Source organism: Ruditapes philippinarum, unplaced genomic scaffold (assembly GCF_026571515.1).
Source record: "Ruditapes philippinarum isolate M1 unplaced genomic scaffold, ASM2657151v2 ctg1399_1_1_1_1, whole genome shotgun sequence".
NCBI lineage: Eukaryota > Metazoa > Mollusca > Bivalvia > Venerida > Veneridae > Ruditapes > Ruditapes philippinarum.
Window position 1 is genome coordinate 97,957 of NW_026863500.1, and position 20,041 is coordinate 117,997.

Here is a 20,041-nt window from a genome sequence, read left to right on the forward strand (position 1 = left end):
TTTGTATATTTTGCCCAGAAAGTGTACTTACATTGCAATCGATGGAATTGTTTCAGAGATCTCCCTAGCAGGAGAATGATTTTCTCAGACATATACTTTTAACAATATTACAGATATTAATTGTGCATTGCCAAGTATCATGTAATTGACTTCCCTCGGTAATAAAAAGAAATAATAATTTTTTTTTTTCGAAATGTTTTGTTCGAACTTTCATCCAAAAACAGAGTAAACAATATATATATCTTATTGTAATTCTTAAAATTATCAAGCACAACCATTTATTTTGATCAAATTTTACATCTTTATTTGTATTCACTAGTCTACGTGTCTTACAAGACCACTGCCGTATTAACTTACTTTATTTTTGTTCATGTCTGCTTATCATCAACTACTGTATGAAAATTAATCAATTCACTGACATTCAATGATAAGAGTGTGGACGTTTATAGCAATTACAAACATTTTTGCGCAAAGATTAAGGGTTTTTCTCGAAAAAAAAGTAATAGTTTTTACTTATGAGCATTTTTTCGTAATAAAGTATTCCATTAACCTCAGCAGAATAATCTAAATAATTAAAACGGCCGATTTTGTCATCAAAGACTGTCCTTTACATACTAAAACCCAAACTGAGCATTGCTTTATTGGTTTCCAATAAAAAAATTTTTTAAAAAGTATGAAAATCGAATTCATTTTATTGATCAAAACAGGACAGTATAGTTTGTTATTTACAGTATTATGGAAACTTAATACATCGCCCGAATTATCAGAGGAACATACAGCTTGTCCGTCTATGTGAATAAAAAATATCGTGCGAATCGCAAACATATCTTCGTTGGGTCGCATTTGAATTTGGCAAAAAAGCCAGGAATATCGAGCTGTTAGCACAATAAGACTATAAAACTCTAAATTAAAGTAAAACTTAATCCACATTTAAAGAAGAATCATCTTCTTACGGATATGAAAATATATCTATAAATGGGGTTGAGAGTTAAAAGAATGAAGTACAAATTAAAGATGCTCCAAGAGAGGTATAGAAAGGGTATTCTTATTACAATGTACAAGGGTTTAAAAATCAGGGGAAGGTTAAATAAATAAAAATTCGATGCTAAAGAAAAAGCCACTTATCATTTTTTTTGGGATCTCAAAACCCACACCATATTTATTATAAGCCACCCAAAAACTTTAAATTTTAGAATAGGGTTTAAAAGATTTCCCAAAGACTGGCATAAGTATTGGATCAGTTTATAATTTAGGGAGGTTGGACAAAATCAAATAAAAAAGGTAGGGAAATAGTTTCCAATCATCAAAGCTAACGGCTCGGGTAAAACTATTTTCCTCGGGGTTATATTTTTACTTATCAACTCACAAACCTAGGTATCAGAGCATAGCTCGCATGATTTGCACGATCAGTTTTTTAAAATTAAATGTCCAAGAATCATACCGACTTTCTATAAGATTACTAAAATGGGCCATAACTGATATTATTCATTTCAACATTGCGGTATGGAATCCTTAAATTTCGTTTCGATGAAGAGGTTACTAGATAAATTCAACTGACCACTGGAAATTTTGACCTCAATGTTGTGACCTTGACACTTGGTCACAAGGACATTGCTTGTACGCAACACTCCCGCCTTAACATTTGTAAACAGTTTGCAAATTTAATAAGGCACATTCCCCTAGAATTAAGGGTTTGGCTCTAGACAGTTTTTTCTTCAATTAATTTCAAGTGTGACCTTGTCCCTTTGACCTAGAGACCTTTGATCATGTGTAAAAAGAGCAACACATCTTCTATTTTGAATACACAATTCTATAAAGTATTACAAAATCTTCGACGCATATTGGAGATATACTCCTAGGACAAAAACTCCAAACATAATAATCATCTTAAGGGTAACTTTGACGTTGCATATAATTGACCCTACAGAATTTACATATGGCATAACCATGATCAATTTATTTGTAATCCACCAATAAATGATAACTTAATGTTTTTTTTTTTTTTTTTTTAACAAATCTTCATATTGGTTTTTCTTTCAAAACGTTGAAGTTTATGTTTGACCTTGACCTTTGGTCGCGGGTGCTGAATTTCCATGCGACATCCCGCTCAACAATTTGTTGAACAATGAATAATCAAGTTTTTATCGGCAATGTAGAAATTTTTGCCCTGGACAAGCATTTTTTCATTTGATGTTTTTCTTTGACCTTTTTTAATATGAGCGACCAACCGCTTTATAGTGCTAAATTCTGGAAACAAAGTGATCCCTCGGAAGCATTAATCACAAACAAAATAACAGAAAGAATTGCAGACGGGGGGTTTTGATTGAGTCTGTAGCCATGAGTGATAATGAATAAGTGCAACATCACTCACGCCCCCTAAGCACCGGCTTTGAGCGGTACTTCAATTCTCAACACTTTATAGTGTTGGCATCAATGATCCTGAAGGACCATAAAAATAACAACCACTGAAGTGAAGTACGGGGCAACTTTTTACGGCTGCCACACGGCACTTGACACCTGCTGCGCTAAAGCCTTTCTATTGAGAGACCATTAAAAACCCTTTTCACTTCGTATAGGAGATATCTTCCGGACAAAATTGGCGTTCCCATAATGCGTCCCGTTTTTCAAACGGGCGTTTAAATTGAGTAAAGAATCCAATGATATGCGTTGTTTAAAACAACTAGAACTCCGCTAGTTGGATGTGTCGCCTTGTGAACAATATAGTTTAGTAAAAATGGCCAGGACAAACATGAAATTTGAAAATCAACAAAGGGCAATAAATAAAAAAATAAGAAATCCAGATCTATCATCCTATTTAAGTTTCAAGTCTAAACTTTATAATTTATGAAAAATGCCTGGACAAAAAAATAAATATAAAAATTAACAAAGGGCAAATAACTAAAAACTAAGAAATGCAGAGTACCAGTTATTATGCACTGTTACTTCTTCTTAATGAATCTATCATCCTATGAAGGTTCAAGTCAATAGCTTTTATACTTAAGGAGAAATGGCCTTGACAAAAATAAAGTATGAAAATTAGCAAGGGCAATAACTCAAACAATAAATTAAATGAAGAGTTTCCAGTTCTTGTGCACTGCACTTTTTCTTAATGAGATCTATCATCCTATGAAGTTTCATGGCAATAGCTTTAATACTTTAGGAGAAATGGCCCGGACAAATATAAAGTATGAAAATTATTAAAGGGCAATAACTCAAAAAATAAAAAGTACAGAGTAACCGATTTCTTGGCACTGCAATTCAGGTCATTGGTAAGAAGCATGGCAATACCCTTTAAAAGTTCAATCCCACTTATAATAACCCTGACTTATGTTCCGGACAAGGTTAAGGGGGACCCGACACCGAACAACGGACAACGACCCGACAACCCGCCGCCGACAAAAGTCCCCCTAATATCGCTTTTTCAAAGGGGCGACACAATAAAAAAGTAGGAACTTACATGAAGGTGATCAAATGTCAGCCATAATTTTTTTGTTGAAAACTTTTCCAGGGTTTCAAAAATTTAAACTTTCAACTGAAGTATTCTGATGTTAACATTTGAAAAGAAACTTGTTGAGGCATTTAATCTTTACCTAAAAAAACGCGCTGTTACAATTGCCTAAAAAGAAAATTAAAATAAAAACAAAACCTACCTAATCAGGGTTTGCACACATGTAACTTGTATGTAAAATAAAGTTCCTTCCAATGATAAATATGTGATATGCATGAATTTTGGAAAACTTTTTTAAAATAACATCTATTTTAATGACACTGAATTTCTCCATTACCTTGAAAGAATTATTTATCAGGTGAAAATTTATATTCCAATAAGGCCAGGAAAACACAGCTTATCTTAAGTCCAATGTTTTACATAGCATGTACACAAAAGTACTGCAAGGTTAAGTATGTTCACTTATTATGGACATGCTTACAGATAAAAAATTTATCGAATTTAATCCATAAAATAAAGCAGGGATAATATTCCTTCTAGTAATAATTCATTAAAAATGAATTGAAACAGGCCTTCTTGCAAAATTAATTAAACATAAAAAGCATAAATTCAGGAAACTGTAAATTTTAATTAAATAGTATTAATTACATCAAACTGGTTTTTTAATATGATATTTAATATTTAAAAGAATTATGCTAATGTTATTTAAATATTTTTTAAATAACAATTTTTTAAATACATAAAAACATACTACATGGTATAATATTTAAATTGAAAGAGAAATAAATTACCATTACAATTCTATGAAAAGTTTAAGGTGCCCCTTCATTAAGCTTTGATTAAAAAAAATCTACTTCATTATGACGCGTCTTCGCCTTCTATTAGCACCTCATAATACTGCTCAGGATTTCCGTCTTTTCCAAAAAACAGGAAAAAACACCTTTGGTAACCAAAAATTCAGAGACCCCTGTTCTATTTCTGTCCCACTGGTGGTTGATTTCTCCTCCAAGTTTAAATTTTTATTTTCTTAAAAACGTGTTGAATCTGCACAAATGTTGTAATAAAATATATTAAAATAACCTTGCCAAATCCATCTTAAGGCAAATCTAAAATCTGAAATAAATATTAAAAATTTTTTGGCAATTTTTAAACTTAAAATTAAGTTGCAAGTTAAATTTGGCTCCAAATTTTTGGATTTTATGCAAAATTTATGTTTTAAAATAGTAAACAAAAAGTTAAATGAGAACTTTACAAGTTTCTTATAGTGTATAAAGGCAATAATATAAATTTATAAACCCATCAATGATAGGGAAAGGATTGATGTACTTGCAACACATTTTTCAAATTTTTTCAACGTTTTTACAGACCACATGAAAAAACCTGAACAAAATTAATTATAACAACTTCATTTCAAAAATTATAAAATTCAAAATAGGGTATATTTTCCCCAAATTAAAATACAATACACAACAATTAAAAATTCCATGAATAATATATCCACATTAAATTTCATTAATTTTTTTGAGGCACACTCATAACACCTACGGTTACTTGCATAATTTCATCTTTCCATTCATGTCATTTCCGCTTCCATGAGTTTGAGAAAATTTTCTAAATACCAATATAAAGGTCAGGCTAACTTACCCTTCAAAGCTATATGATAATCATAAAGTTTAATAAATATTTTCAAAGAAATAAAATAGAAAATTAATAAAATCGTTTTTACAGCCATGTGCGAAACCCTTGTTTTTGTTACTTTTGATGAGATTAAAACTAAAGTTAAATTATTTTTTTTAAAATGGTATGGTCATGAAAATGGCCGGGGTCCGGTTTGTTTTATTTGTTAAAATACTTGAACAGAATACCAAGTGTATAAATTATATAAACTTAACATCTGGTCTTCCCGGGAATAAGTTAAAATCATTTAAAAGAAAATTTTTTCCCAGGCGTTTCTTAAATCTTTCCACCATGTTAGTTTACTTGGTGAAAACCCTTCTAAACAATTAAAATTAAATTATCACCTTTACGACAGTCGGGTAACTATACAATGTACCATCCGCCAAAATTGTTACAAAATAAAAAGAACTCACGCGAATTGTTTCATATTTCCATGAAATTTACGTGTATTTAAAAATATGTCGCTTATATATAATTTTTCTAACAAGACGAAAAATAAATGATAAAAAAAATGTAATTTCATTAAGATACGCAAAAATTGCCCGATCTTTCAGGTGAGGTCACTTTCAGTGTTAATATTTTTACTTCCTTCCTTAATGCGGTAACAGAAAGCCGACAAAATGTAAATAAAATACAAGGGAAGATATTACTTATGTCGGGTATAAAGCAATCGAATTGGAAAATTCAATTATTTAAGGGTCTGTTCCTTAATATTTTTGTTCATGGGAAAATGATGAATCGTTTTAATTTATTTCACTAAAGCGAAGCATAAACATGATATCCTTTGAGGAAAAAACCGACGTAAAGGACAGAAGGATTTGAAATAAAATGACGGGCAAAATGTATGCCGAGCACGTGAAAAGTTCTAAATACGTAAAAGGAGGTTATTTAAACAAAACTTTATAACTCGGTGCACTGCGATTGATATATGACTAAATGTTTATGAAAATGTTTAATTTAATTCATAGGCTTTAAACAGAATTTTGAATAGCAGTATGTGGGTAATTTTTCTGTTTTCGAAAAATTGTGCGAACACTGTCATATTTTGATTTTGGAATCAATAAGTCACTCTAATGGTGATATATATCCCTATATATTTATTTAAACTATTAACTTTTTTTTATAAAAACTATTCTTCTATTTTTTAATTCAGCAACTGCCATGTAATGTTGAGGAGTAGCAAATTCACAAGTTTGATGTACCTTAACTGCATGCAAATTGTCGTTGCTGTAGTAAAATCCACAATTTTTACGAATGATTTTTTCATGAGTTATTATATGAAATCAAAAACAAGTCAGTTTCTATTAAAGTCGAAAAATTTACAATTTAAATTTACACATCACTTTATAAAAATGAATACATATAAAACGTTTGAAAGTTCATATACCATTTCTGCTTTTAATTATTAATGCTATTCTCAAAGTGCGAATGTTATTACAGTTACGCACGCTTTTCTTGCAATAAAGCATTTTATCTGACCTAGCTATGCAGTACCATTGTTTACAAAGCGTTGATATTGACAGTCCAATATTTTTACCTATTCTCTCAATCAATTGATAGATGTTACAACTTCGAGCACGATAACGTTTACATAATCGATCGTTACCTTTTTGATATAATGGGTCGTGCAAGTTATTCAGTTATTACAATTTTGCATTTAATTGGCAGTATAGAGGAATAAAAGTGGCCGTAGTGGTTAGAATGTTCGGGATTATGAAGAATTTAGGTTAGAAAATAGTTTTTTTCGAGTTTAAATCCGCAACTGTGCAATATTTTGTCAGTGTCTCAATTGTTTTACAGTCATAAAAACATGTTTAATATTTTTCTTTTTAAAATCTGTCATTATATATTTTTTTACACTTTAAACGGTTTAGAAAAACTGATTGTATTTGAGCCGCGTCACGACAAACCCAACATAATGGGTTTGCGACCAGCATGAATCCAGACCAGCCTGCGCATCCGCGCAGTCTGATCAGGATCCATACTGTTCGCTTACAAACCCTATAACAAGTAGAGAAACTAATAGCGAACAGCATGGATCCTGATCAGACTGCACGGATGCGCAGACTGGTCTGGATTCATGCTGGTCGCAAACGCACTATGTTTGTTTTGTCGTGACGCGGCTCATTTGAATTTCACAGTGATTTAACAAATTGAATACATGTAGTACTGTCAATTTAATATGATTTAAATTTGCTATATTTTTTAACAATTTCGGCTCATTTGTATATTTATATATTTAAATTTCTTCCATTCCTCATTTATCACTCTAATCACGACTGTGTTGCCTATAACTTAACCTGTTAAAGGCGAATGTGTGTAATGCTAGATGTTCTCAAATAGTATTTTGTGAAATAAATTCACGAGGAACTAAAATCCAGTTCGTAGAAAAAAAGAAAAACATATAAGAAAAGAAAAAGTGCCATTTCCAGGAATTGAACCAGGGTCTATACACACACGAAAGCAACACTCAATTACTACTCTATTTCGCTGGAGCGATAAAAAAGGTGTAATTGTTAAGGTTGATAAAGATTAAGGCGAAACCTAGTATGCTTTTATATAAGAATTATCGACACCTCTACTTGTCAATATTGATGGAACAGATAATAAAATGAATAGCGAATTGTATTTGCCGCGTTGTACTGTATCAGATTGTTTATCATGTATGTATTTAATAACTTGAGCTTAGTATGATTAAACTGTTTTTCTTTTTTTGTCATAAGTAAAACTTAATATTTGCTGAGAGGTTTGCATTTTTCATTTTAGCAAACGAAAATAGATTTAATGTCTGTGACAGTTTTGCATCTGTTGATGTGTTTTTTATTATTGTTGTTGACATAAATGTGTCTTAGTGCACATAAATGAAGGACACTTGTTAAGGTGTCTTGTTCAGAGACTGTGGATTCGAACGGGGTCCTACTAATAATAATTAAAAACAACAACAACATTAACAACAAATACAACATCATCATCATCAACAACAACAACAACACCACAAAACTACAGCTACAGTTCTTCACCCTTTATATACATTAGAGAAATTGCAATAAACATTTTCACATTCTATGTTTCTATACACTTTATAATCAACTAGCTTTCACATTCGGCAAAGCATTAAATTGTTTTTGTTTTTTTCATTTAGTAAGTCTGGTCTGGTTGGTTTCTCATATTTGCAAGTGATTTGTAGCCTTATTGAATACAAGTTATTAAAAAATATATGCTAGAATTTAATATAAGTCTTTCATATTGTATTAGACAATTAAGCATATTAATCTTAATTTCAAAAAGAGAAGGTAAAAAAAGAAAGGCAGTAAATAAATGCCAAACAGCAATTTAAAGGCACTTTATGCCTCAGAAATCTATATTTATAATTCTTTGGAAATTTCATTTATTTAATCATGCTTTTATAATATATTTAGTTGTTTCAACTGAAGAATGCCGTGTTGTGTCGCAAAGGTAGCAAAATGTAAACAAAGTAGTAGTTTTACTTCCATACAAAATACTTTTTTGCTATAATTATACCAATTACCAACAGAAAAAAGTGGCAAAAATGTTAATACATATTATTCAAACCAGTTTTTCTGTTTTAAAAGATGTAACAAGATATCAAAACTAAAAATGTTTTTGAGAAATAAAATTGACAACAATTCTGATGCATAATGGGCCTTTAATTCGGTTGTCACGATTAGTTCATGCCGTTTCTTTTAATGCGGTTGATTTGTGTCTTTCTTCTTCTTCGGAGCAGCAGCAAAACATCATGAAGATCTGTAATGGTACATATTTATCTACAAAATCTTTTACAGTTTCAATTTAAATAATAATTGAGCCGTGTCACGACAAAACCAACATAATGGGTTTGCGACCAGCATGGATCCAGACCAGCCTGTGCATCCGCGCAGTCTGGTCAGGACCCATGCTGTTCGCTTACAAACTCTATAACCAGTATAGAAACCGATAGCGAACAGCATGGATCCTGATCAGACTGCGCGAATGCGCAGGCTGGTCTGGATCCATGCTGGTCGCAAACCCATTATGTTGGTTTTGTCATGACAAGGCTCAATTTATTTTGTACAATACTGGATGTTCTGCCTCTCATTTACTTTGATTATTTTAACAAGTTTGTACGAACAAGGTTTTAATATGAAAGTTAATTATTTTATTATTAATGACATGCTATGCTTATAGTTCCACCAACAAGATAAAAAGCAAGACATATCCGAGGACAGCGCGCTTCACGTTTCCCAGTGCTAGATGGTTGAAAAAGTGACATCATAAAAAGAGGGTATAAATGTATCATATCATCATAAATGTATCATATCATTTGTAAATCATTATATCATATGATCATCATATGATTTCATGTCAAATGTATTAAATCATATCATAATTGTATCATAAATCTGCAAACATGCGAACAGGAAGAAAAAAAAACGTACCAAGACAGCTTCTACCACAAAGCAGATGGAACACATATCCTTAATGTCTTTCAAATCATTGTAGTGCGAATTTGCAGTTGCTATAGCGTTAAAAACAACTGAAATATAAGTTGAGCATTAAAACTGACATATAATTAAGAGTTTCAATTTGCGTATTTTAATTATTAATAAACATTATTCATATGCGAGTGTTTATCGAGTGAAATTTAAACGATTAAAGGCCCTAATGGAAGCGACCAACAGACAGAGACCTAGGTTCGTAATTGTTGAAATGTTCACTAAATAAAAATAATTTACTTAGTGTACCCATGTGCATCGATTGACAAATATTCATCTATTTGTAATTTCGTATATTTGTGTTAAAAATGACCAGATCTTTGGGTAAGTCTATATCTTCTTCATCTAATTATGAACTACAGTATCCCTTCATAAAAAGCGGTAACTGTTTGAGTTCCGAATCTTTCCAATGTCCGGTCGTCCTAATAAGGAAGGGCTACTACCTTCTGATTTCGTATGCGCACCGTTCAAACGTTCAAAACTCTTCACAACTAAGTGTTCGTCTTGATAAATAAGTGACAAAAAGTGCCTGTCTACGATTAAGGGCATTTGTTTGAAAATTGGAGAGATTTCATTGGTCGACAAATGATGTTGAACACTAATATTCTTATTTCTCTTATTTTATTTCCCTTACTTATTCAATTATCTTTATGTATTTTATTTATTATATACTCTTATAAACTTTATATAAAGGAAACAGGTGTATTCTTACAGCTGTAAAATGCATTTAATCCTGCAGTGTCGTTTATTTCTTTGCTTCTGTTATATCCAGGCAGAAAACACAAACTTATGATTTCTACGACAAAGCTTATCCCTTTAAAAGCTAAATGTCCTTTTGACAAATGTAGACCTGAAAAATAATTATTATCAAATGATCAAATTTTCAAAATTATCAAATAGATTTATCTGTAAATTCCGCTCCTTTTTCACGACAACATCTTTAGATAACAAATAAATCAAATAGACAAAATAGGAATTCATAAAGAAAGTCAAAAACGGCAAAACTGACAATGTTGAAGGCTTTGTTTGATTGCGCCTGTCCATGGGTGGTACTGTTAAGTGTAAACTGCCGTCCACGCCCCCCCCCCCCAAGCACCACTTAAGCGGAATTCAACTTTTTAACATGACCTTTTGAACTTTGAAATATCCGCAGATGATTATGCATTAAAGGACAGTTTCTTATGTTATCCTATATGTTCGGGTAAGTAAATTATAAAATAATTTACCGCCGGGATTCCTAAACGGTGTAGAAATCCTTATTCCCGTTTCTCTCCTAAGGATAGGACAGGCCAATCTCGTGTTGACATTCCGTTATCCACTTTCTTTTGTGGTAGTTTGTGATACTTGTAATAAATAGACATTCCATTCAGTTTGACTTTGAATACAAACCAAACTAAACAAAGACATACGGTTTAAGTAAACTATATAATACCTTCTTATTTCCTACGTCTAAACGCCTCTATATGTGTAAATATATTTTCAAAATTAGTGATAATTAATGAAAGTATATCTACATGTATGAATGAATTAATAATAATACACTGTTTCTGTCCTTTATGAATGACACTTGCTTAACTGTTTATTTTTCTACATGGAATTGTTTTTTTTAATATTTTTGTTTATATTGAAAATCTTTCGTGCAGATTTCGTTTCGCATAGATCATATTTATTTCTTGCATATCAGAGAGGATTATCTACTGTTAACATAAGTGCTAGAAAAACCTTACTAACATTCCCCATGTAAGACAACTCGTGTGTTTTAAATGACGTCATTCCCACCAAGCGCCTTTTATGAATAAATTGCGTTCTCAGCAAGGCGTCAATTTGCCGTTATGAATGAAGTTGTAAAGTTATATCTTACTATGAATACAAATGCTAAATCAAAATATTAGTTACGTGATTTCCTTTCTTAATATCATTTATTTGTTAAATGCAAGAAAATGGATCAAACACCGACTGTTGTTTACATACAGGAATATCTAGCTCATGTAAGATTATTATAATATAGACTTGAGATTTACAATTCACATTTGACGACACATTAACAAATGAAGATACTCTTTGTCTTTAATATTATGAATTAAATAGTTTTTTTAAACCGACAGCTGAAGTTCTTATTGATCTGCTGTTTTTCAGTCTGTTAAAAGACAACTAGGTAACTTTTATGGTAAATTATTAAGCGCCTATATGATGTTCGAAAAATTCGACCTTCGCGTTTTTGACAGGATTTATCTATAAATTTGTCTTTAAGAAGCAGTAAATATCGACTTTTGCTTAGCATTTAAATATTAACAATATCACTTAAAAAAAGTTTTCTTACTCACCTTTGTAAAGGCAAATAAACTTTAAAATTCCAAGAACAATACACTTTAAAGTAACACACTCTTTTTTACTCATATTTGATTAATTAAACAGCTTAAAAAATACGAATTACAGTTTCATTATTCAGACTATGTTTGGCACGCATTTAAGTCACAAACTGATACGCTTCGTTTAAATTTTACTTCTTCATCTCAATGGGCAAAAAGTGTTTACTTTTTGATAATGGGCTTTTATATTAATGTAATAAATCAATATCAGGACGTTTTGTTCTGTTGTAAAACGTAAATGAAGGTATTCAAATGGTTTTGATATTGCTGTATTTATTTTTTGTAAAAAAAGTTAAACTATCGATATAAATAAATACGTCAATGTTTTTTCATCTTTAGCCTCATTTGAAAATGCACGAATGAGCGAATTTATATTTCAATTGTTCAACGGATATTTAAGAGTTCCTTGTCAATTTGATACTGAAAGAAATCATTACAACAAAATTAAAGTTTTTTTTTGAAATTCTTTATAAAAAGGAAGATATATCAGTAATAAATGTATTTTACTATATGACGACTAATTTACCCCAGTTGCCGTCGTTTGGCAGTCGATAGAAAGTAATATCTGACAAAGATATTGATGAAACATTATGTGTAAAATGCAGATTTAGACGGCGCTTCACAAGGATAAAATAGCTTTTCTTTCTTCTGGAAATTTACAAGTTTTAATAGGAAAACAACACTTGCGTATTCTGTCCATTTAAATCAGGCTTGTTTACATGGGAAAGAAAGTAAATAAAAGACGTTTCCGGAGGTTTCATATAGACACATAGGCAAAATTAAAACTGTTCAATAGAATTTCTTTTAACTTGGCAAGTTATAAGAATATGATATTTAGATAATAGAAACATTTTAAGCGGAAAAAAATTTGGGATCACCGTACTCATTTTCGAGTTATCTGCCCATTGAAGTGGGCGTTTTCGTTAAATTCAAGGGCAGATAATTTACAATGAAGCGAATTTTTTTTCTTTTAATTTTTTGAAGCTTATATTCGTCTCAGTCAATAGGCAAAATTGCAAGAACAATTTTGAGTGGATAGTTTTTTCCCCACTACTTTTCTACACGTGTGCATTTTTTCTTAAAAATTGGCCTATTTTTATAAAGTTAAAAATAACAGAAACGATATAAGGAATTGCATGTAATTATGTATTGTACTCAACAATAAAAAGAAAAACATTATCCAGAAGTAAAAACAAGAATTCGTTTACGCATGTCTAAGTTATCTGCCCTTTAAATGACCTCAAATAAGTAGAAAATTCTGATTCAGGGGAAGATGACTCAATAACGAGAACGGTGACCCCAATTTTTGTTTCGCTTAGAATGTTTTTGTTATAGTATTCTAACAACATGCCAAGTTTAAAATAATTCTATTGAACAGGTTTAATTTTGCCTATATGTCTATATGAAAACTTCCGAAAACGTCCTAATGAACTTTAGCAAAAATAATTTCTAATATTACATCATATGGCGAGTAATTAATAATCGTCAGGCGATGTGTACTAATCTAACCTGTTTTAAGAATGTTATAGGACTAACTGTTTAATTAATTAATTAATTAATCAATCAATTAATTAATATTTTGAGACAACCTCGAAATATTCTCTTAGTTGTTTGACTCAGTCAATCGTTATCCGTACAAGCTTATCATCTCTATTTAGGGCAACATTTACAATGATTATTTTCTTTGCAAAATAAAGTACACCAAATATATTACGTTCAAAGAAATGATCAAAATAAAAAAATAACATTGCAAAATATCATCCGCCCTGATTGTTGCTGCTATGACAGAACATTTCTAAACGGAAATTATTGACAAACTTAAGCCAGAGAGCAAATACATGTAGTCAATTTTTACAATAAATCGATCATTTTTTACTACATGTATTTCACGTTTACTCAATGATGACGCTGACCACTTTTCTTCATAAAACTTTTAAGTGCCAGGGAGCTGTTAAAAGTATGATTGAAAAATGCTTCAAGGTTTCAGCAAAAGGCTAAAAACAACGTGAAATATATAGCTCGGTTTCTACATGTATAAACACAGGCCCTACATTTAATTGAAATACACCAAATTCAATAGTGTGCTTCATAAAACTTACTATAGATAAAAAAATAAATTTTTACTTTTGCATTTCAAGATTTAATGAATAAACAGACATACAACAGTTCTATATTTATAATATTTCGTATTTTAATATCTCGCATTACACAGGGGACCATATTGATAAAACTGAAATGGAAACAATTAGAGGTGTATGGATAATGCCTGCTCTGATAATCATTTTTTGGTTAAATGGATTACATTTTCTGCAAGTTATAAGAAATATTTTGTGTGCCAGAATATATCAAAAATGCTCCTTTTGCACAATCAGTGTTCATTGATTTAGAGGGAGGTGCCCGTACCCACTTTCTGAATGGGAAACTACCCCTCTCCTCTCTATTTCGCAGCTGCATGCGTCATCAGCAAAACCTGTTTTTTACCTGTATTTGTCTGTATGAAATCTGGTATTATTCAATTTTTATGAAGTATATGAAGTAACCGTCTCATACACTGATGATGGTTAAACATTGAAGACATTAGTTTCCAAAATTACTGGTACAAATATAAATTTTCACAACTCCCTTGCTTATAATCCTTCTATTTCATTAAAATCTAATGCTTTATAACGGATCTAATATTCATATATGGACGACTGTATGCATTTGACCTTTGGTGATTTCCAAAGAACTTACCGAACAAGAGGTTGTGTGTATGTTTTATATTTTTACGGGTCATTATTGTTTGATTGTGTTTGAGCCTATTTTCAGCCATTTCTTTTCTTGATATTTTTTATATTGAAACCCGTGGACAAACGGCAACAAAACTTCATTAAATGACAATGCATGGATTTGGGGCTAACAACGAACTATATAAGGGTGGAATAGCATTTCGTTTTAGCTTAAATGATTGTTAATATTAACCGATTTTCGGTCAGTTTCTTTATCGATAAACCATGCTTAAATTTTTACCCATTGCTCTACATTTTACCAAGAATACAGATTTATATTCCTGAGTTTACTGTTATTTTGTTTACTTTATTTCGATTAATTCTTGTATATTATATAACAAGACAAAGACAAAAGAATAGTTACCAAGAAAGCTTTTATCTTAATTGTTTTACTGCTGGATCATTTTTGTTGCGTGTGTGTAATAGGCAACATTGACATATTGAAGAATCTTAAAAATACTGCAGGCTAAGTTTGATTGAACCTGTTAATACTGTTAATAGACATTGGAAACAAGTGCTAGTTTTTAATATCTCCCCCAAATTTTGAAATCTTAAGCGGAATTTAATATTTAAACATGAAAATGATCAAGGTCAAACCGAGTTGGATAGCTTCCTGAACTGCAAAGAAAAAATAAAAATAAAGAAGAATTAGCTGCCCAACGCCAAAGGACAGACAAGCAACCTTGACTACTTAGTTATGATGGCTCTTGACTCATGTAAATCATTTCTTACTGGTTTTAAGAGTCTTAAAATATCCATTTTGAAAAAGAAACACATGTTTTAACACAACTAGGGCATATTACCTGATACAAGTACAGATCGGAACGTAGCACACGCACGCACGCACGCACACATACACGCACGCACAAACACACACGCACACAGGCACACGCTCACGTACCCTGCACAAAGGACATTTTGTTTTCTATGTGTAAAATGACGAGTCCGGTTACTCTGTATATTTTTTAGAAAGACCATGATTTATATAAAAGAACTCCGGGTGAGATTGAATACTCGCGTGTTTATTAGTTAAGCAGCATAAGTGTCATGAACAACCAATAAGGTCGTTATAAACAAGAACATAACCTAGCTTTGACTACTGTAATGCAGCTTTATTCAGTCAGAAAACCAGAACATGATTAAAATAAAAAATAGTGTGAAGCATTAAAAGAACTGATAATATGTAGTATTATAAATGGGATACAATGTTATTTAAAAACAAGTAAGAACCGTCAACGAATTATATATTACACAATGATAAATATTGGTCCACTTTCGCTCAAAGTTATTGTTAATCACAGATTATCACAAAGATGACATATATCTAAGAGCAATGAATAGAAAGTATATATCAGTAAAGAGTAAAACGCAACACACCAGAAAACAGAACAAATTAAAACAGTGATAACATACACACTTATAACATTATCTCATTTTATCTTCTTGTAGAAGGGTTATCAAAAACAGAGTTTTCATCTCGGGAAGCATGTTATGATCATAAGCATTGTTTTTGAGTTGATGAAGAATGGCATGTCGGATCCCAAACATTTCACTTATTAAGAGTTCAATGCATAATTCATTTTATTCAAACTATTAACATGCATATTTAAAACTTGAAACTGAAAGGTTTCATTAACGTTTTATTTTCTTATACTGCGACACGGAAACATTCTGTTTGACTATTATTTTCTGAATATGAGAGAATGTTAGTAGTTCTTTGTAAGTAAAATATTGATTTGACTGCCAAATTTATCATTGGTGACGTATTAGCTCTTCGTAAATTAGAAGTGTACACGATGAGCTTCTACTTATGAAACAATTCAGCCCTAAAATGAAACATACTGTACATACCATTTTCAATGCCTGATTTTTGCCTTAAAACTACTTAAAACAAAAAGTTGATTAGAATTATTAATGGAATTTAAAAGACTGGCTGTTTACGTGTTGCAAGCAGCCTGTTTATCTGTAATGCATGGTGCGTTCATAAGTCAGTTTTTAACGGAATAAAAGTAAAGAGGAGACGCATATTTATCAGGCTATGTTAGTCACATCTTAAGATCGACTGCGATACTAACTTACAGAAGTTAACAATTGTCAAAATATAAGCGCTGAATTAATTTAACAGAATAAATTTATATCAAGTATGTAATGCTTTTTGACGGTATTACATCTCTGCGTTTGTGTGTTTGTTTATTGAGCTCCCTGGAAACTCTACATTATTCCGAAAGTACAATCTTGTTGTGTTTAGTTAACAATGGTGAGAACTGTACTCATTATTATTTACGAATCAATGGCACGTCTGGGATGTATTTCGGATTAATAGTTTCATTAAAATGTTACCTATTCTTGAATACGTTTACAAAAATTGATGTTGACATTTCGCTTAAGTAATTGGACTTTAAAATATTTCTTAAGCCAATGACTAGCTAAATACATAATTACATGTAGATATAAGTAAACAATGAGAAACTGTCAATCTTACAAAGAAAAACAAATTTAAGTTTTTATGAACAACGTCAATACCAAGTCCTTTTATCTTTTGCATATTGAGCATGTAGCATTGTAGACTCGAACAAAATATCATGGAACTTAAGACAGAAACATACTCTAAACTTTGAAAACATGCTTAATTCAATCCTTTCTGAAAAAAAAACTTTATTCTTTGTTAGCGTGTCCGCGTTTGTGCAATTTACTATAAAAAGCACTCTCATTCAATTGATTTACACTGATTGATATATATGTTTCGATGATGTAAGATAAAAATATTTATCACATTCATTTGTAAGTATAGTCAATAACTATTCGAAAATATAATGAAAAAATATAATACAGACTTGATCGTTACCATTCATACTCTCTTTGATTAACAGAATGATGTGTTATCGCATGTACTTATAGTAATAACTATTTGTCAAGAACATTTATATCACAATCTACAAAAGTTTGTAAACTAATATGCTAAAAATAAATAAAAAAAACCACACCATATTACAATACCAATGTGTAACTTTTTAGCAATTTATGTAAATATTTCATGAAATATTCTCATTGTCCATCCATGTGCTGAAGGACATATTCAATTCTATCTTCTGCATAGTTTTTTGCCTGCCTCAGGGCAATCAAGAGCGGGATATTCATCTCATTTAGTATGTCAAAGTCATCCACATAGTTTTTGATTGGATGAATGGATGCCTCTTCGATCCCAAAGAGCTCAGATGCTTTTTTCACGGTTTGTCGAACTGTTTTGCTCCAAAACATATTCTTTATGTCGTAAGCTACTTCACCACATAGTTTGTCAACCTTTGTCAAAATCAAGATCCTGGGAATATCTAAACAACATATAAGTCATACTATTTATTAAACAAATAAACTGTCCGTCTATCTGTCCGTAAACGAATGAACACTGGGAGACCTAGATTTTGTCTCATTAATCCGATACTAGAAAAGTACGTTCTGATACTCTCTAAAAAGTATATACAGCGGCATATAAAGTTCTATCATTCCCGGGCCTATGTAGTCTACTACTTTGTACTTTATTGATATCGAATGTACTGTTTTTGACAATTATGTACTTAAACAATATATCAGAAAGATATCATGCTTAAAAAACATCGCGCCTGATCTTCACAATTAATGCAGGCTTAAAAGACAATATTTTCTTTTTAATCAAGTATTATTATTTTTATATCAGCAGCATAGTTGTTGTTTCAAAAATTTCTAAAAAATTAGTTTTCTAGCCAAACCTAACTACCGTGTTTTGTATTTTATATTATTTTGATTGTACATAATTCACATATTTAGTGTATATATTCAATACTAAATGTATAACAAGTTCACAGACAAAACTGCAGCTAATTATAATAAAGCAATTTTAATTGTAGTGAGCACAGGTACTTGAAAGAAACTATCTCCAATGCTCTATATGTGCTATATACTACAGTCTTATCATAGCATATTGCCCATATAGAACACCGAAGACAGTCTACCTCAAGTACCTGTAGTAGTGAGTAAGTAAACACTCTTTCTAGTATGCTTAGGAGTTGTCTCCCTTAAACCAATTCTGTTTCAGATAAAATGTAATGGTAATGCATAATTGCTAGAAAGAAAAATACTTTTAAATGTTAATATGAACAAGTTCTTTCATCGTGCGGGTTCTTAAGTTGTTTTTTTTCCATTGATTTTAATACTTCAGGTCTAACCTAGACAGGTGAATTGTACACTTTTCACAGTCAAAGACTATTAAAGTTTAATTAAGTTTTTGTTATGTGTTTTTTAAATTTTTGTATGCCATGAAACGGTAAGAGTGAATGCACGAAATCATATTGAGGTTTATCATTACTTAGCCTTTCTTGATTAATTGTAACTGTAGAAATAGGTCAACTGTATTGAAATTAAGAGTAAGTATCTTAATAAAAACATAACTGTTTCGAATTTGTAATGATTAACATCAATGAAAACGTATACGTTTACCAAATAGTGATTACAACTATTGTAATAACAAACTGTAACATATGCAATATTTATGAAAAAAGATATCGTTATTGTAAAAGGAAATCTTACGCTGTTCACAAAGTTTGACTTGCAGGTTATCAATTTTTTCTACCAATTCGTCTGAAATAGTTGAATTGATTGATGTTGAATCAACAATAAAAATAACGCAATGCATCTGATCATTCAAACCCGGCTCGTCTTTAAAAAAGCGTTTGCCTTCCTCTGCGTTTTGTTTTATTGACTTGACTGGATCAAACTGTAAATTAAAAAAAAGTTGAATTAATTAATTTTAGGCAATTCATCAATGGAAATTGAAATGAAGACTATCAAATAAAATGAAGGAATATTTAAGTGATTAAAATAATTTTATTAGATTAATAACTGTGTCTTTGTTATAGTAATTGAACACAATTTGATTTAAAACTATATAAAGCTTCGAATTGTATCTGTTTATTAGCGACCAGAAAAGCAGTGAATAAGGGAAATAGTTGAACATATTTCAATTAATATACGGGCACAAAATTGTATTTATTAAAATCAGTACATTTTAATAGAACTCCAACATTGAGCATTTATAAATTATACTCATTTTTTAATATACTGGGATCCTTCATATTACGGGACAAATATGATGTTGTTTGCTATAACTTTATTTTAAACCATAAAAAGCAATGAAATTTAACCCAATTGATTTTTGGTTCTTAATACACGTTAACGTTACCTTATCAAGCACACAATTTTACATTTTTTCCATAAAAATGTGTCTACAAAGTGGGGCATTATAGGAGAAAATAA

The 20,041-nt window shown here is 30.9% G+C and overlaps 1 protein-coding gene across 1 annotated transcript; it reads right to left on the minus strand.

The window, feature by feature from the left end:
• Positions 1 to 8,257: 8,257 nt before the first annotated feature.
• LOC132722243 (uncharacterized) lies at positions 8,258 to 12,077 on the minus strand. The gene is made up of 4 exons (XM_060706700.1): positions 11,943 to 12,077; positions 10,331 to 10,468; positions 9,562 to 9,659; positions 8,258 to 8,890 (listed from the first exon to the last, which is right to left on the minus strand). The coding sequence occupies exons 1-4, from the start codon at positions 12,013 to 12,015 to the stop codon at positions 8,816 to 8,818; spliced, it is 384 nt and encodes a 127-aa protein (XP_060562683.1). The 5' UTR covers positions 12,016 to 12,077; the 3' UTR covers positions 8,258 to 8,815.
• Between the last annotated feature and the right edge of the window lie 7,964 nt (positions 12,078 to 20,041).

Coding starts and splice junctions, on each gene's coding strand:
- LOC132722243 (XM_060706700.1), bottom strand. CDS start 12,015: ATGAGTAAAAAAGAGTGTGTTACTTTAAAGTGTATTGTTCTTGGAATT. Junction 9,660..10,330: donor ATTAAATGCATTTTACAGCT/GTAAGAATACAC, acceptor CTTATATTTCAG/TTGTTTTTAACGCTATAGCA. Junction 8,891..9,561: donor TTGTGGTAGAAGCTGTCTTG/GTACGTTTTTTT, acceptor GTACCATTACAG/ATCTTCATGATGTTTTGCTG.